Here is a 25,834-nt window from a genome sequence, read left to right as displayed (position 1 = left end):
GCCGAGAGGTGGATCACCTGAGGTCAGGAGTTCGAGACCAGCCTGGCCAACAAGGTGAAACCCCGTCTCTACTAAAAATACAAAAAATAGCTGGGTATGGTGACAGGTGCCTATAATCCCAGCTACTTGGGAGGCAGAGGTTGCAGTGAGCCAAGATCACACCACTGCACTCCAGCCTAGGGGATAGAGCGAGAGACTCTCAAAACAAAACAAAACAAAACAAAACAAAAACTGGCTCTTTTGCTATCACGTTGACACATTTGTTTCCTAGGAAGTGGGCAAGACCTCTAGAAGGTTAAGCAGACACTCTTCCCTTACTGGAGTATCTTTTTCTGCAAAGAGGATGTGGAAATGGATTTGATTTTGTGTGCTTGACAGTTATCCATGTGTCAGGTTTGGGAAGTAGTTCTCAAGAACAACTGAAACAAAAGTCGTAGGAAGGAACTGAACTTTTTGGCTTATAATCCTCTTAGGATCTCTTACTCTCAACATTAGATTCTAGGGAGCATATTTATTATACCTGACTATGAGACCTATCTGAATACGTCTGAAATTAAAGCTCTCTGATTTGAGGCTTCCCCTCTGCCCTTTCTCAAGTGCTAAGCCTGAAATTTCTGTAGTTTTGGTAGATGCCATCAAGGGTTAATGGGTGCCCAGGACCACTAGTTAGAATAGACTATTTTCTTAAAGAAGAAACACAAGAGTAGCACATCTGTATAGTTATCTTTGCATTTTCTAGAAAAATATTATTAAAAGATTAAATCCTCATACTCTAGTTTTAATATTGATTTTCTTGAATCATTGGCATTTATCAGCAAAGCAAGAAATGGCACTAAACAGTTTCCTACTTGACTGATACTTGTTATAATTTTGACACAGATTTTAGTTTTTTGAAAAAGCTGGTGAGGTTCAGTGGTTCAACCTGTAATACCAGTGCTTTGGGAGGCTGAGGCAGGAGGATCTTTTGAGCCCAGAAGTTAGAGACTAGCCTGGGCAACATAGGGAGACTCTGCCTTTACAAGAAATTTAAAAGACCCTGTCTCTACCAAAAACGTTTTAAAAATTTAGCTGGTCATGATGGCATGTCTATCATCCCAGCTACTTGGGAAACTGAAATAGGAGGAGTGCTTGAGATCAGGTCAAAGGCTGCAGTGAGTTGCGATTGCACCACTGCACCCCAGCCTGGCAACAGAGCGAGACCCTGTCTAAAAATAAATGAATAAATAAATAAATAGATAAATAAGGAGGAAGGAAGGAAAAGAAAGAAAAGCCTGTTCTCCCCTTTTGAATATTTTTAAAACATAAAGCTTTCCAGATACGGTAAATTTTGGTGTTGGTTCTTTTCAGAATTAACAAAAAAATGACTCCAGTTTAAGCTTTAAAATAACTTTTTAAACAAAATTTTAAGTATCACCCAATTTTCTTAGCAGAATTTGATATCTAGAAAAGTTTGAAAGAAAAATGGTAGTGCTTCTTTTAAGGAAAGTACTCTTACCAGAATCATAGGCTTCAAAATTTGAAATAATTTATTGCAGTGATTTTCAGTCCTTGGGATAAATGAAACTGGCAATTGATACTTCTTGAGTTATTAGGGACACATTGTGTACAGTAATACAGCCCAAGATAATTAAAACATGATTCCAGTTAAAAGCAAATAAGTGTCATTAGTTTGTTATACGGGTTATTTTCTGTGATCTGAAACTAAGCAAAAATATGACTCCCTTTTGAATAAGGACAAGTAGTTATTGATTAAATGCAGTTTGGTACGAACTGGGATGGGAATTCAGATAAAAGAAATCTTTGCTTTCTGAAACATTTTGGAATGACTGATAGAGTCATCTTCATTTCTTCTGTTACAAAGTAAATTCAGGTGAGATTAAGGAATTTGGTAAAGGCCACAGGAATCAGTGGCCGGTGGGTATAAAATCCAGCTGCCCTGGTAACAGGAGATTTTAAGGCTACTATGCATGTCCTATCTATATAGGAGAATGGAGTTGCATGACAGGGGAAAAAATGTCTCATTACCCTTGTTTTGTCTTGGGCCTTGTAGTTAATTAGTGTGTTCGTCTCCCGGGTAGGGAAACATTCGCCTGAAATAATACCTACTCAGAGAAAGAAAACTATCTTATTCTTAGGGTTGATGATATTAAGTGATAGCTTTATGTAATACCCTCTCTTCTCCTTTTGTTTCGTTAGGTGGTATGGTCAGGAAAAAGACTACAATGTACTAGTCATGGATCTTCTGGGACCTAGCCTCGAAGACCTCTTCAATTTCTGTTCAAGAAGGTTCACAATGAAAACTGTACTTATGTTAGCTGACCAGGTATGTGAAATTTTGATTAGAATATAAACTGAGAATAGTACTGTTGACTGGAATTTCATTATATATAAATCAGAGTATTAAAATCCTGTGCATCACTATTTAACCTTAGCATAGGCAGGAAAAAAATAATAATGTAACTTGTAGATATTTTCCTATGGGAATAAGACAAAAACTGGAATTATCTTGGTTTCTTACTCATCTGTAGTCTAGTAGTTTTCAATCTGCTCCTTCAGATGAAGTTTTAGTGTCAAATATAGCAGGTTATTGTAAGATTTTGTTTGGAGAAAGAGTTTAGAGTGTATGTATGCATATAATTGTAGATAAATGTATATTGACATTTTGTTTAAATTAAGCAAAATTGAATATTATGTATTATGTGTGGGACTCTTAGAAAAGCTATATTTTTGAGGATAAAAAGGTCCTGAAGTAATTTAAGGAAGAATTTTTTAACCAAGTAGATGCTGCTTGTTGTAATGGATTCTCAACCATTTGTATTACTTAAGACCTAGGAAATTTCGAAGATGTCATGAATTAGATTGATGCTGGCTGTAGGTTAGATTAAATGGTTTTTACAGCCAAAGTTTGGATATTTCGATCTTAAGAAATGAGAAAGATAGAGTAAGGAACAAACCTTAAGGGAAAAGATAATACATTAAGATAATAATTGGTAAATATCAAGAAATGTATAATTTTTTATTTTGATCAATATTTGTTGCCTTTAAGGGCAGGAAAATGTTGGAAATGCTTCAAGTTAAACTCGGTGTGCTTATAAAAATACTATGAAGAGAATGACATTTAAAAATGTAGATTGGATGTCATAAAGTATAATGAGATAAACAGAATTGGTATTTGAAGTGGAATTTTAGTAAGTTTGTAAATTCAGAAGGATGAAGAGAAGTAGGTTAATGGGCACAAAAATACAGTTAGGAGGAATAAGTTCTAGTATTACATTGTATAGTAGGGAAATTATAGTTAACAATAGCTTATCGTTTATTTCAAAATAGCTAGAAGAGTAGAATTGTAATGTTCCCAACACAAAATATAAATGTTTGAAGTAATGAATATTCCAACTACCCTGATTTGATCATTATACATTGTATACATGTATCAAAATATCACACACACCCCATAAATGTATACAACTAGTATAGATCAATGACAAATAATTCAAAGGATCAGAAAGCAGTACCCATTTTCTGTAATCAGCACCTGATACTCCCCAAGCTTTGTAACCTTAAAAGTACTGAGTGGCTCAAGCAAATATGAGCAAATTGTGATATTTGTGGCACAAAACAAACTCAAGCATTAAAAGGTTAAAAGTGGCCTGGCATACTGGCTCTCGCCTGTAATCCGACACTTTGGCAGATTGAGCCAGGAGGATCTCTTGAGCCCAGCGAGTTCCAGGCTACAGTGATCTATAGTAATGCCACTGCACTCCAGCCTAAGCGATAGAGCCAAGACCCCATCTCTTTTAAGTTAACAGCCTTTAATACCAGCCGGGCTTGGTGGCTCACGCCTGTTGTCCCAGCACTTTGAGAAGCCAAGGCCGGTAGATCACCTGAGGTCAGGAGTTCGAGACCAGCCTGGCCAACATGGTGAAACCCATCTCTACTAAAAGTACAAAAATTAGCTGGGCATGGTGGCTCACGCCTGTAATCCCAGCTACCCGGGAGGCTGAGGCATGAGAATTGCATGAACCCAGGAGGTGGAGATTGCAGTGAGCCAAGATTGTGCCACTACACTCCAGCCTGGGGCATAGAACGAGACTCTGTCTCCAAGGAAAAAAAAAAAAAAAGCCTTTAATTTTTTTTTTTTTTTTTTGAGATGGAGTCTTGCTCTGTCGTCCAGGCTGGAGTGCAGTGAGCAGAGATTGCGCCACTCTGCTCACTGCAAGCTCCGCCGCCTACCAGGTTCACGCCATTCTCCTGCCTCAGCCTCCCTAGAAGCTGGGACTACAGGCGCCCGCCACCACGCCCAGCTAATTTTTTTGTATTTTTAGTAGAGACGGGGTTTCACCGTGTTCGCCAGGATGGTCTCGATCTCCTGACCTCATGATCCGCCCGCCTTGGCCTCCCAAAGTGCTGGGATTACAGGCGTGAGCCACCGCGCCTGGCCTAATACGTTTTAACTAACATATATGAGTGAATCCTAATAAAAGAGTTATGGCTTATATTTTGTTTGTTCAGTAACACATAAGCATCCATACATTGAACATGTATTGAGATCCTACCACTGTACTTAGTGCTGGGGGTTGGGGTGGCAAAAATAAGAATTAGTCTCTTCCCTCTAGAAAGAAACTTAGAGTCTAACAAAGAAAGATAGAAAAATAAGATGTTCCATCCTTGTTGTAGAGTTGTAGAAGTCTCTGTTGGGTACATGGGTGACAAATGTGAAAAAATGTAATTCTGAGGAAGGGAGATACAAGAAAGCTTTCATTTAAGGTAGTTAACACCTAAGTCTTGCTCTGCAGATGATAGGTAACAGGTGTAAGTTGTTTAAGCCAGAGATTACTGGTTTGGCTTCAGAAGACATTCATCAAGGTAGAAGAGTACAATTTAGAATCTGTGTATTCATGATAATAAAAGCTCTGGGGAAAATGGGGACAAATAAAAAATAGAATCCTAACACATACTACTGGGAAGAGCAAGAACATATGGACAGAAAGATAATGTTGGCAGTCTTTGGATACGGAATCTATTTAAAAATACAACTTCTAAGTAAGTGTCTTACAGAAAAGATAGAGGTTGGGTGTGGTGGCTCATGCCAGCAATCCCAGCACTTTGGGAGGCTGAAGGCTGAAGTGGGAGGATCACTTGAGCTCAGGAGTTCGAGACCAGCCTGGGCAACATAACGATACCCTACTTTCCACAAAAAGTATCTGGGCATGGTAACGTGCACGTTTGTAGTCCCAGCTTCTCAGGGGGCTGAGCTGAAATGATCACTTGAGCCCCGGAGGTTGAGGCTGCTGTGAGCCATGATCTTGCCACTGTACCCCAGCTTGGGTGACAAAGTGAGACTCTGTCTCAAAAAAAAAAAACAAACAAAAAAACTTCTATTGTATACAAGAAATGCCATAAACAGTCAAAATAAAAAATACTTAATATAAATCTGTTTACATAATGACAGATAAAAGATTGTTTGTTGTATGATGAGAACTCCTAAAATCTAACAAGAAGACAATAGGCCGAAAGAGAAATAGGAAAAGAGTAGAGCTTGACAGTACATGGAAGAGTAAATCCTCATAGAAGGGCCAGGCGCAGTGGCTCACGCCTGTAATCCCAGCTCTTTGGGAGGCCGAGACAGGTGGATCATTTTAGGCCAGGAGCTCGAAACCAACATGGTGAAACTCCATCTCTACTAAAAATACAAAAAAGTACCCAGGCGTGTGGCGAGTGCCTGTAATCCTAACTACTCGGGAGGCTGAGGCGGGAGAATCACTTGAACCCAGGAGGCAGAGGTTGCAGTGAGCTGAGATTGCACCACTGCACTCCAGCCTGGGCAGCAGAGTGAGTGAGACTCTGTCTCAAAAAAAAAAAAAAAAAATCCTCATGGAAGGATTTACTCCTAAATCGAGGCCGGGCATGGTAGTTCACGCCTGTAATCCTACCACATTGGGAGGTTGAGGCAGGAGGATCTCCTGAACCCAGGAGTTCGAGAGCAGTTGGGCAGCATAACGATATCCCGTCTCTACCAAAAATTAAAAATTAGCTGATGCAAAAAAATTAGCCAGGTGTGGTGGCATGCACCTTACAGTTTCAGCTACTCCAGAGGGTGAAGCGTGAGGATCACTGGAGCCTGGAAGGTTGAGGCAGCAGTGGGTTATGGTCACTTCATTGCACTTTAGCCTAGGTGACAGAGCGAAGCCTTGTCTCAAAAAAAAACCAGAAGAGTAAATCCAAATTGTTACAGCCTATTGTGAAAGGCAGTGTGATATTATCTATCAAAATGAAAAATACAACCCAGCAACTCCCCATAATTATATGGGGTTTGAAGCCCATAGAAATAAAAGCACTAGTGAGTGAAGATACATGTCTATTAATGGCATTATTTATAGGAGGAGAAAGTGGAAAACAATCTGAGAATACTGTGAGTTGGGGAAGACATAACATCTCTACCACAAAATAGCTGTAGCCATTAAAAAGGATATTTGAGCTATAATGTTTGACTTTGCATAATTTCCAATAAATTGATTAAGGAAAGCTGTTAAGAATGGCATGTTTAATATTTAACTTTTGAAATGAGATTACATAAGAATTATAACAACTACTTATAGCTTTATCTGCCAATCTGTCAACATTCCCCACTCCCAAATATATGTGTGTCTGTGTGCGTATGTATATCTTATAGCATGGAATTAGGTCTGGGTAATACCAGGCCATTTTAACAGGTTACTTTAGAAGGCCTAGGATTGAGTGTGGAAAGTTTTTATTTTATTTCCTTTATCGTAGCAACTGAAACAATTCTAAAGGTATTTTTTATTATTTGAAAATCACAAACACCAAGTCTTCCTATGGGATTAGACCCTGCCATGGTTTTAATCATTAATACTAGAAGGTGAAGCCAAAGGACACAGCAGGTGTGCGCTTAGATACCCGTTAACCTAGAAATAAATGGAGAACTTAGTTGTCCTTTCCATTTCATTTTTTCTAACACTGTCTTTGTGAACTCTAAATAATTGAGACACTGAAATACTTAAGAAATAATGTGTTGTTTTTCATTTACTGCTTAACTCAATTATCTCTCCCTTCCTTTTTTTCCAGATGATCAGTAGAATTGAATATGTGCATACAAAGAATTTTATACACAGAGACATTAAACCAGATAACTTCCTAATGGGTATTGGGCGTCACTGTAATAAGGTTAGTCAAATGCTCTTTGCATGAAAGAACAAAGAGTAAAGTTTCAACAAGAATTGCTTTGGTAAACTTTTCAATCTTTTAAAAAGCCATAGTAAGTTGAATTTGCTGTTGACAGTTGCTTTAAAAGATTGTGCTATAAGGATAATCAGCTAACTCCATTAACTTAGTAACTTGAAATAAATTCTCTTCAACTTACCCAACGGAGGTTAGTTACCTATATGGAAATATAAAATTCTAAGGGCTGTATAAATGAACTGTAGTTGTCTAAGTTATTTAACTGTTGAACAGTTGTATCTATTTTTCATTCACAAAAGTAGCAAAAACCCCCATATTCTTTTCTTCCTGAATGCTTAAAACCAGATTTTAACCTTTGGCTCTGAAGTGTGGGTTTTTATAATATATGTGCTTGTGCCAGTATGGGAACACTGACTTATCTGTCACCATGGTGTTAACATTTGCTGACTGAGCATGGTTGATAATGAGAATTCTTCAGTCCTTGAATTTGTGTATTTAAAAGGATAACTTTTGGGCCTGCTTCAAAAGTAGTTGACAGTTTTTTACTTGGGTGCCAAATTGGGTGAATTCTCCACCCCTTCCTCTCCCTTTAAAGGAAAATGTAGACAAGTGAAATGAACATTCATACAACAAAACTAGCGTTCATTTGGGGTCTCTGAGAGTGGTTCAATTTATGGGGTGATTGGGTTTTAGCTAGTGGCGCATGATTGCAGTTAGAAACTAATTGTGCTGACATTTTTTTCTGTAATGATTAGTCTTACTGAGTGAATTGCTTTCTTTATCGATACTATGTTGAGCTCGGGCAGACAGGCAGCATTGGCAATGCACTAAGCATGTTGTGATCTGATGATCTATCTGATAGAAATTCTCAACTTCAGGACAACTTGGGGGCTTTTTTGTTTTTTGTGGCTTTTTTGTTTTGTTTTTGGAAGGAAGATGCCCATTTGTTTTACTAAACTATTAGGAAATGTTTGGTGTTTTTAGGTCTAGCTATAAATGTTTACCTTTGTTTGCCTGTATGAATGCCAACTGGGAGCCATTACCATTAGAATTGGTGTTATTTGTTAATGTGAGATACTGATGTTGGTCTGATCAGGTTTTAGGAAATTAAATATTTTTGTTCAGCTTTAAATAATGAAAGGTGTTTAAATATACACATATCTTGTCATTCCCAAGTTGCATTAAAAAATATTTTGTAGCTTTTCTCTGAAGTATCCAGGTTTTTATTACTGTAAAGCCTGGTAATACAGTTGAAAAAAAAATTACTGTTCTTAAATTTTGGGGCAGTTTTGTCCATTTGACTCCAATCTTCTTGGCCATTTCCCAGCCCTCTCCTTCCCGTTTTCTTACCCCCTAAAAACCCATTATCACCATGTGATTCCTATTCTGCATCGTTGACATTGCAGTACATGGTTTTTGCCTTAAATTTAAATGATGACCTAGATATCACTTTGCCTTCCCCCCACAACCCCCTTAAGAATAGCTTGTTAATCACATAGTTGTCTTAAGGAAGTGTAAGTTACCTAGTGGTGAAAACCTTTTTAGGAGGTTTAGGTCTCCTTTTCTCCTTGCAGATATTAAAAATAATTTTGTGGAGCTGCTTGCTGTTTAACACTGTTTTAGAGAGGCCCTGGGGTAGAAGCAAAGTGTTTTACTCAACTAAGATTCAAATGCTAAATGCTGCTTTTGAACATTTTAGATTAGTGTTTTGTTTATGTAGTTGCTTTTTAGTGTTTTCTGTATTGTAGTTTGAAGAATGCCAGTTGTATGAGACTGGATTCTTTGGTCAGCTTGTTCCAGTAGTTTTCTATTCATGGGGAAAAAAAGGTTTTGGGGGACTTTTGAGGACAATTTTTAAAGTTAAATTTTCTTATTTGGAAAATTGTTCTGAATTTGATATTTAGGAGTGGCCACTCCAATCTTAGTGAATTTGCTCATCTCTTCCAGTAATCAGCCCTGCATGCTTACGAAAATAAATTTTAAGGTGACTAAATGCCTTCTACCTCTTCCTTACTGAAGATTTTTTTCCCCCGTACAACCTTTTTTTGGGGGGGAAGGGCAGATTGTGGTACCAAAGATTGCAGATCTAAATTCCCCATTTTTGATTAAAAAAATTAAAGAGCCAAATGTCACCATTGCTATCCCTGTTTCAGGCAGTGACACAAAATAGTGGCATTAAAAACCTGAGTAATTTCCAGAATTCAAATGTTCTTGAGCATGTGATTCTTATTTGGAAAACTGAGAAGCTACAGTGCTTGGTGGAAGAAGGATGGCATTTGGCTACCCTGTTCTTTCTCTAATGCCTCGGTGTTGCCTGTCTGCGCCGGCCATTGTTGCAATGTAAGCAATACTGTTTGATGCACTGCCACCCTCTATTGTCTGTTTAGTGTTTAGAATCTCCAGTGGGGAAGAGGAAAAGAAGCATGACTGTTAGTACTTCTCAGGACCCATCTTTCTCAGGATTAAACCAGGTCTGAAACTGTCTCCTATTCCAACCTCAATCCCAAATTCATGTGCTTTTCTTTTTTATTGTTTTATTTTGATGATTTTTGTTTTGTTTTAATTCTGGAGAATGTAGATCTTGCTCAAGCACCTCTTACGTTGGCATTATTCAGACATACTTGGCAAACATAACATTACTAAGATATTTCTTTGTGGCTTTTGCTTTAAATTTATAAAGTTTAGAAAAAAGCTAAATGAAAATAGGATATTATGTTTAGATCTCTAACATACATATGAGGAAATGATGTTGGTCTAGTATTGAAATTGTTTACCTAATAGTAAACTTGAGATAGACTGTTAGTTTTTAAAAATTTATTTGGAGTTACACAACTTAATGCACGAAATATATTTAAATTGAGTTCTTCAGTGCTGTATAATGAATATATTCTACCTCACCTCTCTTCCCCTTCCCTAAGGAACTTCAGGTAAGTGTAGATCAGATTTCAGATCTAGTGTTTCTAGAACTTATTTCCTCAGTCTGTAGTCTCAACTTCTAGCAAATGGATATTTACAGAGCATTATATGCTCTGGAACTAGAAGATACTGCATTCTTAACAATATAACAATAACATAGCTTAAGCACTTATCAAGCTATATGGTAAATTACCATTAGTAATACTTCGAAATATATTAAATTTAGTTTTTGACAGGCTGGATAAAACACCCTACTGATTTTCTAAATTTGTAAGTAGAACTCTTCATATTTTCTTATACTTTTGTTGAAGTTAAATAGCTTTTTTTCCACAAAATTTAAGTTCATAAATGTTCATGCTTCTGAGCAAATGAATCTTAATCATTCAGTTTAGTATACAGTGAAGAGGAAGTATTGGCATGAGTGATCAAAAAACAAAAAACATACTTTGTAATACCTTAATTATCCACATGTATCATCTGGATAATCATTTAATCCTTTTCCACACTGCCCAACTTTATTCCAGGAACCACCTCCAGCTATTAAAAAAGGTTTCAGAAATTCAGTTATTTTTATTCAGGCAAAGAAGTACCAAGTATTGTGACTAGTTAGATAAGGGGTGGGGGGAAGACAGTAGATGGTGGATCATTAGGCATATTATAAGAATAAAACTCTAGTTTTATAGTGCCTCATTTTTACTTACCCATTCACATATTTTGCTTACATTTCGTGGCATCATTTAATAATTTACATAGAAAGTTGTATTAAATTGTTTAGATTTTGTACATACAGGTTAGCTAGGTTTTTAGTAAAATGACCTTGTGAATATTTTAGAAGGGCAGGGGAAATTATGGCCCCTGGTTAGGAAAAAAAATTGCTGCAAGTACTAAACACTAAAATTAGCAACAGTGATTTTGAAGAAAATGTGCCTCTAGTGAATGGAATTATGGAATTATCTCCCTGCTTTTTTTGGTTTTTGGTTTTGTTTTGTTTTTTGTTTTTGGTGTTTTGTTTTGTTTTGTTTGTTTTGTTTTGAGACAGAGTTTCACTCTGTTGCCCAGGCTAGAGCGTAGAGTGCAATGGCGTGATCTCGGCCCACTGCAACTTCCACCTCCCAGGTTCAAGCAGTTCTGCCACAGCCTCCTGAATAGCTGGGATTACAGGTGCACACCACCATGCCCAGCTAATTTTTGTATTTTTAGTGGAGATGGGGTTTTACCATGTTGGCCAGGCTCGTCTTGAACTCCTGACCTCAAGTGATCCACCTGCCTTGGTCTCCCAAAGTGCTGGGATTGTAGGCGTGAGCCACTGCGCCCGGTCAAATTATCCCCTATTTATCAACTCAGTTCCCTGTGCCTTTGAAGAATAGGCTGCATTGTTTAAAATGGACGCACATTTTACTTATAACATGTAGTCAGTAAAAACCCACAGAAAAGTTGCTTGACCCATTGAAGGAAGTACGTGTGTCTTTGCACATAAAAGCGTATAATAAAAATGCATTATCTTATGCTTATTTGGTACTGACTTTTCCTCATTTGGTTCTGCCTTTACATATTTACAGCTTTTTGGTTGTATCTTTGGCATCATGTGGTTTCATGTAAACACTTCCATTATATGTTTATATTTATTAGTTTTAAACAGCAAAGCATACAGAGAGCTACTAAAGAAGCTTGATAGGTACCTGAAGGTAATGAACCACCAAGAGTTTTATTTCCTTTTTTAATTTCAAGTAGTTTTCCTTTCAGTTGTTTACTGAGAATAGGCTATCTTTGTTCAGTAGTAACATTTTTTTCCTGATGTATTTTCAGTATTTATAAGAGGAGAACATTTAAAATTATTTGCTCTTTAGATTTTTGTTTTTAGATTGAGATGTTTAAGAAGATCGTGTTTACATATTTGTAGTTTTCTTGATAAATAAGATTTCCTCCTTTAGCATTGTGGGAGGAAAGCACTCTCCAGTGAACACTGACTTTTTATAAAGCAGTCTTTTGGTTGTGAGAAAGTATCTGGTTATTGAGTCACAAATGGAGCTATTGAATATAGATTTAGACATGAATAAACTGTTAGACATACTCATGTCAGAGCTCTTCCCTTTTGTCCTTCATTTTAAAGTACCAAAGGAAACAGTCCTAGAAAATGTGAACTGGAGGAAATTCTGTGTACTAATCACTCTTCATTCAATGTCTACGTATTTCTTAGAGATATTTTAAAATGCCATAAAGCTGAATGTCCTTTTGTGTTTATTTTCCCCATGTTTTCTTTTCACTATGAATCTGCAGAACTTAATCATCATTTTTGTTTGCTTAACAAATGTATTTTGCTCATTTTAATATTTGTGTACTGATCTGGTTTTCATATCAAGAGAAATGTAAAGTATGAGCTTTATTTCTTAGTGTTTTACAACACACATTTTCCTGTAATGACTTGATTGCTTAGGAAGGGAGTTTAATCTTTTTACTTAAGAGAGTCTTCATCCAGTTAACATTTACTAATAATTTAATCTTCATTCTTTTATAGTAGACTAAGTAAAAATCAGTATCTCGTTGTTGACCTGGTGACTGAAGCTCAACTGTCAGTGTCTTTACTGTCCAAAGTATAATTGAGAATAGGTTATAATGCTTGGCTGAAATAGATGTTACTCATCTTCCTAAGAGAGGTACCTGGTCAGATCTTTATAACGTAAATCAGTAACTTGCTTTATTTATTGACATGAAATCTGCAGGTTAGGTGATCGAGTTTCCCAGCACATCACAAATTATAAACTGTCAAAAGGGACCCAATAGCCTAATGGAGAGAAGAACTACAAAATTTAGGACTAACTAGGAGCACAATAGACTAGGGCTATATAGTGTGAGGGCACATAGACCTGCCTAGCTTAATATCTGTAGATTAACTTTTATTAAAATACAGCAAATAGGTGATTTTATGACAAAAGCCAAAATTTTAAGTAAAGATTATTTCTTTTCATATGGTAGGTAAATATGAATATGTTTTGGGTTTCTTTTTCATAAAAATAGTTATTTGCTTTTAAAAGGCTTAAGTTCTGGAGCATAAACTTGAATTACATACAATTAGCTACGTTATAAATGAATACCTTATTCCCTGAGTACCATATAGACATGATAACATTAAACGTTATTTTGTTCTAAACACTAGTTTTGTTTTTAGTTAGCTCACTTAAACTGCTAATTGTAAGCCACCTTGATTTAAATGCTAAGTGCTTTTTGGGGGGATTTTTATATCAACTTGTCAAATTTTCTAGAAGTTTAACTTGACCCACGTGTATAGTGTCAGTGCTAAGTAGTAGTTTTTATTAATAAAAAGTCTTGGTTTCATTGGCAATGTCAGACTTTTAGAGTAGATAACAAGCATTCTGTTGGCACATTTAAGAGTGGCCTTTGTAGGAGGGAAGAGTTCAGATAGCTTATATCTGGATTTTTCTTTTTTTTTTTTTTTTTAAAGACAGTTTTGCTCTGTGATCAGGCTGGAGTGCAGTGACGTGGTCTTGGCTCACTGCAACCTCTGCCTCCCGGGTTCAAGCAATCCTCCTGCCTCAGCGTCTTGCGTAGCTGGGACTACAGGCATGTGCCACCACGCCTGGCTATTTTTGTATTTTTTGTAGAGATGGGACTTTGCCATGTTTGGCCAGGCTGGTCTCAAACTCCTGACCTCAAGTTATCCACCTGCCTCAGCCACCCAATATGCTGGGATTATAGGCGTGAGCTACCACACTCGGCCATTATATCTAGATTTTGAAATCTCATGTTTGTTTACCAATAGTAACAGGTGTATAGACTATCAGGTGTTATGACAGATAGCACACTTGTTGCTTCTGCTGTCAGGCATGTATATGTTTCTTTCTTTATAAAGACAGGCTCCTGAGTATGTAATGAAATGGGCCTGCAAAATCTGCAGATGACAAGGATAAACTACTAGACTTTTTTTTTTTTTAACCTGATTTATTGATGAAGACTAGTAAAAACTTATGGGGGTGGGGTGTTAAGTCTGTTCATTATCTGCTCTATTAATACTTAGGATACTTTATTTTGATATATTCGAATGCGTAGAATAGATACCGTTTAATGAATAAGAAGCAGTTTAATTGAACAAGGTTGGAAACCTAATGTTTCTGTATTTCTCTTTTAAAGTTATTCCTTATTGATTTTGGTTTGGCCAAAAAGTACAGAGACAACAGGACAAGGCAACACATACCATACAGAGAAGATAAAAACCTCACTGGCACTGCCCGATATGCTAGCATCAATGCACATCTTGGTATTGAGCAGAGGTAAGTTTGAAAATGGAATGTGTTTATTGTAGCCACAGCAGAAGCCATCAATGGGTTTTTGAAATATTTCAGTTTCTTACAATGTCTGAGGATGTTTCTTGGCTGAGAATTTGAAGGATGCTTATTAATCATTTTACCTGCTGTTTTAGACAGTGTAGAGAAGACCGTTAAATGAGATCTTTTGAATTTTTTGTTGTTGTTGAAGGTTGTCTCTTGGGGGGAAAATACTGTGTGATATAAAGTTAGAAGCATAAGTGCAATGTTGACGTTTCTTTTTGCAGCTGAAGATAGTACATATATTTTTGAAGCTATTCGGGACTTTTTATACTTTAGTAATTCACGTTGAGTTTGGGAAGAATGCATTATTTATTTTTGAAAGGAAAATGTTATCAGTATCCTAATAAACCAAAAGTGGGTTGATGGACCATCTCCTGTTATACTTCACTCAAATATGTAAATTAGTATGATCTAGTTTAAAGTAAAAAAGTGTCACAGTCTCTGCTCTCTTCCTGTTTCTTCACATGAGTTCTAGAGTTTCAAGTTCCTTTCATCTTTTACAGTCACTTTTCGCTCCTTAAAACAAGCATAGAAGTAATTAGTGGGAAAAGCAATGATATGCCTCCAGGTTAAACAACCTCATACCAAGAATTTCAGGCTTAAGAAATATCCATGAATATCTGAATACTCTAGGTTAAACTATAATGTCACTTTTTCCGTACGCCAAGGCATTACCTACACCTACCCTTAAATGTATATATCTCTAAATATATATTTGTATGTATGTATATATAGATATGTATGCATGAATACATTCATATAGATGTTCAATTAGTTTAAGTCGTAACTCCTTTTCAGTGCTCCTGAAGTTTTTAAAATGAGTTTCTGCAAAACATAGGAATGTCATCCTGCTTGGTTCATTAAGCTCATTTAGAGGGTTGTTTAGCCAAATCCTTTTTCTTCTTTTAAAATTAAATTGTAAGATAGTTGTTTGTCTTATTTTGGATTCTATGGGAAAAGTTTTGTTTAGAGGTAGGTAGCACACAAACTTTTTAAAATCACCTTAAATAAGTAGCTTCTTGCGTAAGACACCAAATAGTGTTCCCTCCTCATTTGGGAACATTTTTCCTGGGTACTTGGCTTTCTTTCATATGTTTTTCGTAATAATATTTCCAGTTTATAAAGTTACGTTCTCTTTTCTAGTCGCCGAGATGACATGGAATCATTAGGATATGTTTTGATGTATTTTAATAGAACCAGCCTGCCATGGCAAGGGCTAAAGGTAAACCAGACTCACGTTATCAGATTTTTCTGTCTCTTTTTTAGAATAAAAATATATATTGGAGAAGATAAGATTTAAGGTCCTTTCTAAGTCTGAGATTTTTCTGAGATAATAAAGAATTAACCTTAATTTACTTTTTACCTTTTATTTGGGAAAATGAAACCAGATCATTTTAGTAAGAACTTAGTTCAGCTGAAGAACAGTGTCCTCTGAGAGACAGTAAGCTGGTACCCACTGGTAGCCACTAGCTCTATCCAGATGGAAGTGGACATGGACTAAGAAAGGTGGAGACTTTCTCACGTTAATATGTTGCCATTATGTTGAAAATGTATGTTTTTATGTACAGCAAAACCTGTTTATCCAGCAACACATGTCCTAACATTTTGTTTCTATTAGCTAGGAGTTTACCATTACTTTTGTGAGTGTGTGTTAATGATAAATCACCGTGTCCTAATTTTGGGTGGGGGTGGGGGCACAGGGAATGGTCATGCTCTGTTGCCCAGGCCGGAGTGCAGTGACACAGTCGTGGCTCACTGCAGCCTCAACCTCCTGGGCTCAAGCAATCCTACCTCTCAGCCTCCTACCTGTAGCTGGGACTACAGGAACATGCCACCATGCCCAGCTAATTTTTAAATTTTTTTTGTAGAAACAGTGCCTCACTGTGTTGCCCAGACTGGTCTCAAACTCTTGGGCTCAAACAATTCTCCCACTTCAGCATCCTAAAGTACTAGGATTATAGGTGTGAGTCACCACTGTTGGTGTGTCCTAAATTTTAATGGCTATTTTTGTACCTTACCTGTTCTTTAAAGAAATACCTGTATTGATTGAGTGACTGTGAGCTAGTGCTCAGTCCTTGGGTAGGTGGCTTTATCCAATATGAGTATTTTCACTTTAGAAAAATATGGTGACTTACACAGTTAACTCCATTTATTAATGTCACTAATTGATGAACAAACTTTTTTTTGTATTAATCTGATGCCTTTGCCCTTGTGTTGAACATGGGTTAAGAAAATGCTTTTCAGGCTAAGCATAGTGGCTCATGCCTGTAATCTTCAACACTTTGGGAGGCCCAGCCGGGTGGATCACTTGAGCCCTGGAGTTCAAGACCAGCCTGGTCAATATGACAAGACCTCACCTCTACTTCAAAAAAAAAATAGCAGGGTGTAGTGTCACATGCCCATAGCCCCAATTACTCAGGAGGCTGACCTGGGAGGATTGCTTTGAGCCCAGGAGTTCGAGGCTACGGTAAGCTGCACTCCAGCCTGGGCAACCGAGGGAGACCTTGTCTCAAAAAAAAAAAAAAGAAAGAAAGAAAAGGAAAAAGGAAAGAAAATGCTTTTCAGCTGGGTATGATGATGCATACCTGTAGTCCCAGCTACTTGAGAGGCTGAGTCAGGAGGATTGCTTGAGGCCAGAAGTTGGAGGCCACAGGGAATTACTGCTGAGTCTGTGAATGGCTACTGCACTCCAGCCTGGGCAACATAGTGAGACCCCATCTTCTTAAAAATATATAGAAAGAAAGAAAATGCTTCTCAATTTTGGCCCCAGCCATTTTTATTTAAATCTAATATCCATATATTCCTATTAGACTCACCCTTTCCCTATAGCTAAAATTATGTTCTTAGAGAAGAAACTTACATCAGAAGTTAACAGTTTGGGAAAAAAATTTTTTAGATGTATTATACTTTGATTTTTTAAATTCTGGGTTAAAATTTCTCTTGAATCTCACAGGTATATGTTTATATGTCTAGTGCATTAAACTACTAAGGTTCTTCTCAGTAGCACTGAGTATATCTTTTTGATTTTATTCTTTTCCACAGGCCGCAACAAAGAAACAAAAATATGAAAAGATTAGTGAAAAGAAGATGTCCACGCCTGTTGAAGTTTTATGTAAGGTAAGTATGCATGATGAATATTAAAAAAAACATAAATGAAGCCAAGCACAATGGCTCACGCCTGTAATCCCAGCACTTTGGGAGGCCAAGGCAGTAGGTCACTTGAGCCCAGGAGTTCAAGACCAGCCTGGGCAACATAGGGGGAAACCCCATTTCTACATTAATAGATAAATGATCCAGCTGGGCACAGTGGCTCACGCCTGCAATCCCAGCACTTTAGAAGGCCAAGGTGGGTGGATCACTTGAGCCGAGAATTTCCACAAGACCAGCCTGGGCAACATGGTCAAATCCCTTATCTACCAAAAATACAAAAATTAGCTGGGTGCGGTGATGCATGTCTGTGGTCCCAGCCACTCAGGAGCCTGAGGCAGGAGGATCACTTGAGCCCGGGAAGCGCCAGTTGCAGTGGGGCAATCTTGGCTGTCTTGCAAGGATCTGAGATTGCGCCCCTGCACTCCAGCCTGGGTGACAGAGTAAGACTCTGTCTCAGATGAGTGAATAAATGAATGAATGATCCAAGAAGAAAAAGGAGCATTTTATTTGCCGGCTCTGGAACTTGTAACATTGAGTTAGGTAGCTACTCACCATTTTAAATGTACATTTTTATTATTCTAAATATCTTTAACAAGGGCTTTTAACATGGGGTCTTTTTAAATAGGTGTTTTTGCTAGACACAGTGGCTCACAGCCGTAGTCACTTTGGTAGGCCGAGGTGGGTGGATCGCTTGAGCCCAGGAGTTCAAGACCAGTCTAGGCAACATGGTGAAACCCCATCACTACAAAAAATAACAAAAATTAGCCTGGCATGGTGACACATGCCTGTAATCCCAGCTTCTTGGGGATGCTGGGGCAGGATGCTTGAGTCCAGGAGGTCGAGGCTGCAGTGAGCCAAGATTATACCACTGCAGTCCAGTTTGGGTGACGGAGTCTCAACAACAACAAAAATAAGTAAAAATAATAAAAAATAAGTTAAATAAACATTTTAAGTAAGTAAAATAGGTGTTTTATAAGTTTCTGGTTTGTTAGGGCTCTCTAATCTGTTGAAAATTGGGGGAAAATAAGCAGGGCAGGTAAGCATTTTCAATAGAACCTCATTAATCTATAAGAAAAAGTAAGAAATATTCTCCTTACCCTAAACTAGTGCTGGAAGAGAAAGTTTATCAACAATTAGTACATTAAGGAACAGGGAAACATGCAGACAGATTGGAGCAATCCAAAATAGCAACTCTCCAACAATACAGGAATACAGAAGACAGTTTGAATCACACTCATTTTTTCTGAAATTTTCAACTTCATAGAAAGGCAATTGAGTTTAGAATAGAGAGGTATTTGTGTCATGATGAGTAACCATGATCTCTTCCATAAAAAGAAGGCCATATGGTCTTTCAGACAAGAAAGAATTATATACCTGAAATTAAGTACAAAGCAGTATACAAATAAATAGTTGAGGGAAGAAATCAGTGAGAGTTAAAATAGTGATTATAAAGTGGTGAGATTGTTTTCAGTCTCATTGTCATGCTGTTTCCCATTAACACAGGCCATAAATGTATATAAATGTTGAGTTTTAGAAAGATGTATAATATGTATTATTTTACATCTTTTAACACGTATATGTTTCAAGTGGTCACCCAATTTATATCAGTGCAATCAATAAAAAATGTTGCAAGCATTTCCATTCTGTCCTTCCTAACTCCAGGACATGAGAAATTTCTCAAAATCATAACGTAGAAAGAGACTGCCTCCTTTAACTTTACCACTCTCCACATTGGCATTTACTCTAGGAGAGGAGATATAGAGGTTTGTGCTCTTTTAATATTTTGTATTTCCACATTGCTGATTGGGGAATCCTTTTGGTGACTAATAAATACCTAGAGGCTTGAAAATGTTTATACATTGTTGAGAATCTTTCCTAAGGAGCTAAGTGGAAAAATTCTATACCCATAGATGTACTTAGCAGTATTATTAATAATAGAGAAAAATTAGAATACATCTAAATGTTCAGTTATAAAGAACAAGTTAATGATGTGTATACTAGGTAGAATATCATGCAGCCATTTCAAAGCTTCTGAAGACTGGGCACGGTGGCTCACACCTGTAATCCCAGCACTGTGGGAGACCGAGGAGGCCAAGAGTGGCAGATCTCTTGAGCTTGGGAATTTGGGACCATCCTTGGCAATATGACGAAACCCTGTCTCTACTAAAAAATACAAAGAATTAAGTGGGCATGGTGACTCGTGCCTGTGGTCGTAGCTACTCAGGAAGCTGAGGTTGGAGGATCGCTTGAAGCCTGGGAAGTGGAGGTTGCAGTAAGCTGAGATTACACCTCTGCACTCCAGCCTGGGAGACAGATTGAGACCCTGTCTTTAAAAAAAAAAAAAAAAAGTTTATGAAGAGGCGGGGCTTTGATGAAATGACAAATTTTAACAAGTGGGCTATGTAAGTTATTTAAGAACATAGTACTGTATAGGACAAGCACATATGGGAAAAGCATATGTATTTCTTCTACTAATATTGTACATAATAGGGTAGGTAGAGTCATGAAATTTTATTTAAATTTATGAGGAGACCAAGCCATCATTTTAGCTCTCATATCTTCCTGTGAAATGGTAAAATATCTCACCCAAAAATATCTTTTTGCTTGTACTTAAATGCATTTATTTTTCTATCTTGAAATGTTTGTTTTTAACTTTGTTTTAACCCTTGAACTTATAGGGGTTTCCTGCAGAATTTGCCATGTACTTAAACTATTGTCGTGGGCTACGCTTTGAGGAAGCCCCAGATTACATGTATCTGAGGCAGCTATTCCGCATTCTTTTCAGGTCAGTTTTTAAGGTATTTTAAGATTATAAACTCTGAGGGAAATTGGTTAAATTTACCTAACAAATTCATTCTGATAAATACTAAAGTAAAGCAGATCTGACTAACATGAATAAAAGATTTAAGAAACTGATTTATTTGGGACTAATTTGGCATTTTTCTATTTGCAGTGTAAATAGGTGATTTTAGTTTGGAGTGGAGAGTTGAATCATACTCAAAGTAGAATGTAACTTTTCCAGAATAGTTATAATTCATATTAGATATAAGTGGCTGTCAGTGCCTTCTGGAACTCTCCAACTTTGTTACAGTACCAAATAGAAAAGCAATTAAAATATCACATAGTCATGGAGTCTAATCAAGTGGTAGCAGTCCTAAACTCGGGTAGGGTTCCTTAGGCACAACCCAGAACTGGTCTTGAAAAAGCGGGGGGAAATAGATTACATGTGGCTCAAACTCTTAGTTGGAAGAGAATAAGAATTGAGGTAATCCAGCCAGGTACGGTGGCTCACGCCTGTAATCCCAACACTTTGGGAGGCCAAGGCAGGCAGATCACTTGAGGTCCGGAGTTCGAGACCACCCTGCCCAACATGGTGAAGCCCCATCAAAATACAAAAATTAGCCAGGTGAGGTGGTGCTCGCCTTTAATCCCAGCGACTTGGGAGGCTGAGGCAGGAGAATCTCTTGAACCTGGGAAGTGGAGGTTACATTCAGCCGAGATCCCGCCAATGCACTCCAACTGGGTGACAGTGAGGCTCTGTCTCAAAAAAAAAAGAGAGAAAAACAAAAAGTAATCTGCTGGACACAATGGCTCACACCTATAATCCCAGCACTTTGGGAGGCTGATGGGGGTGGATCACCTGACGCCAGGAGATCGAGAACAGCCTGGCCAACATGGTGAAACCCCGTCTCTGCTACAAATACAAAAATTAGCCGGGTATGGTGGCAGGCGCCTGTAATCCCACCTACTCAGGAGGCTGAGGCAGTAGAATTGCTTGAACCTGGGAGACGGAGGTTGCAGTGAGCCGAGATTGCACCACTGCACTCCAGCCTGGGCAATAAGAGCAAAACTTTGTCTCCAAAAAAAAAAAAAAAAAGAGAGAGAGAATTGAGGTAATCCTTTAACCCCAGAAAAGTGTCTTCCCAAGGCACCAGTCAGACATCTTATAACCAAACTTCCAGTTGAATATTTACTCTTGTTTTTAGGAAGTACCTCCTCTTACGAGTATTCCCGTAGATAACTGACAGCTTGACTTGATGTTTCAGTTTTCATGCTGCCTTTTTTATACATAAGAGAAATATTTTAGAAGCTGCCACACTTGAGGAAATATTCGTTGTGTGAAGAAATGCTCTCACTGTCTTAAAAAGTTAGTAGATTATAAAGCCGGGCGCTGTGGCTCATGCCTGTAATCCCAACACTTTGGGAGGCTGAGATAGACGGATCATAAGTTTAGGAGATCGAGACCATCCTGGCTAACATGGTGAAACCCTGTCCCTACTAAAAATACAAAAAAAAATTAGCCAGGCATGGTGGCGGTTGCCTGTGGTCCCAGCTACTCGGGAGGCTGAGGCAGGAGAATGGCGTGAACCCGGGAGGCAGAGCTTGCGGTGAGCCGAGATCGCGCCACTGCACTCCAGCCTGGGGGACAGAGCGAGACTCCGTCTCAAAAAAAAAAAAAGTTAGTAGGTTATATAACTGGACTCTGTTATTAAAGGATTAACATAAAATATTTTATGTTTTCCAGGACCCTGAACCATCAATATGACTACACGTTTGATTGGACAATGTTAAAGCAGAAAGCAGCACAGCAGGCAGCCTCTTCCAGTGGGCAGGGTCAGCAGGCCCAAACCCCCACAGGCAAGCAAACTGACAAAACCAAGAGTAACATGAAAGGTTAGTAGCCAAGAACCAAGTGACGTTACAGGGAAAAAATTGAATACAAAATTGGGTAATTCATTCATTTCTAACAGTGTTAGATCAAGGAGGTGGTTTTAAAATACATAAAATTTGGCTCTGTGTTAAAAAAAAAAAAAAAGACGTCCTTGGAAAATTTGACTACTAACTTTAAACCCAAATGTCCTTGTTCATATATATGTATATGTATTTCTATATACATATATGTGTGTATATTTATATCATTTCTCTTGGGATTTTGGGTCATTTTTTAACAACTGCATCCTTTTTACTCATTCATTAACCCCCTTTCCAAAAATTTGGTGTTGGGAATATAATATAATCAATCAATCCAAAATCCTAGACCTAACACTTGTTGATTCCTAATAATGAATTTGGTTAGCCATATTTTGACTTTATTTCAGACTAACAATGTTAAGATTTTTTTATTTTGCATGTTAATGCTTTAGCATTTAAAATGGAAAATTGTGAACATGACGTAATTTCAAGAGGTGAGTCTGGCATGACCCCCGAAGTGTCTCTCTTCTCAGTTGCAGAGCATCTCATTTTCTCTCTTCAATGCTCAAATAAACGCAAAGCTCAGCACATCTTTTCTAGTCACAAAAATAATTCTTTCATTTGCAGTTTACCTACGTATGATCTTAATTTCAAAACGATTCCTTTGTTTTTGGCTTGATTTTTTACAGTGTTGCAAATATCAGGCTCCCAGGGTTTAATGTGGAATTGAAGTCTGCAGTCAGGCCTTGCAAATTGAAGATAACGGCAAATGCCGTTGAAACCGCTAGTCTATTTCCTTTCTTCCTTTCTCTGGCACTCTTACTGCCTGTAAGGAGTAGAACTGTTAGGGCACACTGTTGCTATACAGTTTGACTCCCATTTTCATGTTTTGTGTTTTTTTTCCCGTTTCTGGGGCTTACCTCCTGATACCTGCCTACTTTCTGGAAGTAGTGGGCAAGTAAGATTTGGCTCTTGGTTTCTAAGTTTTAAATTTCTGAATGACTGCTCTAGTCTGAACTTGGCCTTTATAGATTAATCTTTGCTTCACATTTTTAGTGTTGTATTTAAACTATTTTATAATTTAAAAATAGATTCTAATCTGAAGATGCTTTTCAAGAAATATTAACTCATGTCATCCTCATCCCAGCAGCTCATCTGTTAGGAATGAAGTTGAGATACTTCTATTCCATGTTTCTGTATTTGGGAAGGATTCAAAGTTGAAGGTTTATTGTCGGGTTTTTCAGATGGTGACATTTAAACTCAGGGTAACAAACACTAATGTTCACACAGTGCTCTGCCTCTGCATCTCAGTTGGGATAATTGCCCCTTTTGAGTGTTCTAATCATTGTGTAACTAATCATAGTGCCAAGAAGTTCATAATGTGTTATGTAGCTAGTGTCACTGAAAAACAGTCCTACCATTTAGGTAAGACCAAGTAGAGTCTCTAACCCAAGGACTTGTTACACCTGACAACCTATAGTGTATTTGCTTTTCCTCACAAAATGAAACCAATTTTGCCTAAAGCTAGCTGGGATAATAGGATCATCGCAAGTTGCAGTTTCTATAACTAAAATTAGATTGAGGTCTCATCTGACCTAGAACATTTTACTTCAGGCATTCAGCAGACTTCAGAAAGAATTACCTTATTTTGAATTAGTTTATTTATTAGTTTACTGTGTGTCTCTTATTCAGTAAACAAGCAGAATTTTTGTCCTGCCCTATTCAGGTCTTAAAGATGAGAAGTTGGATCCACTGAGTTAGTATATTTCCTTGCAGGGGGCAGGGGGGAACTGTAATTAAACTTGTTTAATCCTTATTTTGTATTGTAGCTATTTTTTTTGAAAGCAACTTAAAATCTTATAAAAATTTTATAGCATCATTAGAGACAATGGTCATACAAATTATCACATAAACATCGACTTTAAAAATTAGGCTTTTCATAAAACACATCACATGTCATTGACTGCTTTTCAGAAATACACTTCTAAGGCAGTAAATCTGTATTGCTACTGAAAAGTGCCACTTCACAGAACGCAGACTTCTTTTTGCTCTTTGACATCTTGAAAACATCTTTCTTTTTTAATACAAAATCTTGTGCTCAAGACAAATCTTACATGAAACCCGCATAAACCATGAAAATGTAGCTGGCCTTAGGGCCGTAGGCATGAAATAAGCATGAGGAACATACTCCCCTAACTTCTAACCCCCAGCCCAGCAGGTTATCCTTTAAGAAATCTCCTAGGAATTCTGGAGTTTGAAAACAATTGCGGCCGGGCGCGGTGGCTCAAGCCTGTAATCCCAGCACTTTGGGAGGCCGAGACGGGCGGATCACGAGGTCAGGAGATCGAGACCATCCTGGCTAACACGGTGAAACCCCGTCTCTACTAAAAATACAAAAAACTAGCCGGGCGAGGTGGCGGGCGCCTGTAGTCCCAGCTACTCAGGAGGCTGAGGCAGGAGAATGGCGCAAACCCGGGAGGCGGAGCTTGCAGTGAGCTGAGATCCGGCCACTGCACTCTAGCCCGGGCTACAGAGCAAGACTCCGTCTCAAAAAAAAAAAAAAAAAAAAAGAAAACAATTGCTCTATGTTACTCCTGCTTCCAGTCTCTGAGGAACAAGGGCATTTAAAAGCATAGGCTCTTAAGGTCCACTATAGTGGTTTTTTATTTAAGAAGTAACTCAGCTGGGCGCAGTGGCTCACGCCTGTTATCCCAGCACTTTGGGAGGCTGAGGCGAGCAGATCGCTTGAGACCAGGAGTTTGAGAGTCTGGCCAACATGGTGAAAACCCATGTCTACAAAAAATACAAAAATTAGCCAGATGTGGTGACGTGCACCTGTGGTCCCAGCTACTTGGGAGGCTGAGGCAGGAGAATCACTTGAACCTGGGAGGTGGAGGTTGCAGTGAGCTAAGATTGCACCACTGCACTCCAATCTGGGTGATAGAGTGAGACTGTGTCTCAAAAAAAAAAAGGAACTCATACAACTCAATGATTCATTGATCCCAATAAATCCTTTTAATAATGAGGAAAACATCCTACTAGGGTTTTCTAGTTAAAAACTTTAGGACAGGCTCAGTGGCTCATGCCTATAATTCCAACACATTTGGGAGGCTGAGGTGGGAGGATTGCTTGACCCTAGGAGTTCTAGACTTGCCTGGGCCACATAGTAAGACCCTGTCCCAGCTCCCTCCAACATCCCACCCACAACCCTCCCTCTACCCCCCCGCCAAAAAAAAAAAGCCAGGCATAGTGGTGAGTGCCTGTGATCCCACCTGTGTTGAGAGACTGAGTTGGGAGTATCACCTGAGCCCTGGAGGTTGAGGCTGCAGTGAGCTATGATCATGCCACTGCACTCCAGCCTGGGCAGGCAACAGATGAGACCCTGTGTCACAACAAGGAATTTTTAGAAGGTGCTTTTTAAATGCATTTTATTACTCTTCACTTTCAGAGGATTTAGTATTACTGAACTAAGTTTCATAAGTGTATTTTAAGCAAGTAAATCTCTAATGTAGGAAAATCCCCAAAATGGTAGCATT

The 25,834-nt window shown here is 38.1% G+C and overlaps 1 protein-coding gene across 8 annotated transcripts in view; it reads left to right on the top strand.

The window, feature by feature from the left end:
- The window catches only part of CSNK1A1 (casein kinase 1 alpha 1), a 59,056-nt gene that overhangs the window by 24,555 nt on the left and 8,667 nt on the right, over window positions 1-25,834 (top strand). For 2 of the 8 annotated variants that reach the window (XM_009209368.4, XM_009209367.2), the window contains exons 3-10: window positions 2,197-2,323; window positions 7,084-7,182; window positions 9,585-9,668; window positions 14,260-14,399; window positions 15,600-15,678; window positions 17,499-17,573; window positions 20,285-20,391; window positions 22,132-22,244. In XM_009209368.4, coding sequence (XP_009207632.1) covers window positions 2,197-2,323; window positions 7,084-7,182; window positions 9,585-9,668; window positions 14,260-14,399; window positions 15,600-15,678; window positions 17,499-17,573; window positions 20,285-20,391; window positions 22,132-22,244 — 824 coding nt within the window. Of the gene's footprint in view, window positions 1-2,196; window positions 2,324-7,083; window positions 7,183-9,584; window positions 9,669-14,259; window positions 14,400-15,599; window positions 15,679-17,498; window positions 17,574-20,284; window positions 20,392-22,131; window positions 22,281-25,834 lie in introns of all 8 variants that reach the window. The other 6 variants (XM_009209366.4, XM_009209365.2, XM_003900345.5 and 3 more) reach the window with 3 other exon arrangements.

The sequence above is a fragment of the Papio anubis genome, chromosome 5, assembly GCF_008728515.1.
Source record: "Papio anubis isolate 15944 chromosome 5, Panubis1.0, whole genome shotgun sequence".
Classification (NCBI taxonomy): domain Eukaryota; kingdom Metazoa; phylum Chordata; class Mammalia; order Primates; family Cercopithecidae; genus Papio; species Papio anubis.
The sequence above is the reverse complement of the archived record's forward strand: the minus strand, read 5'-3'. Positions and strand labels throughout refer to the sequence as shown.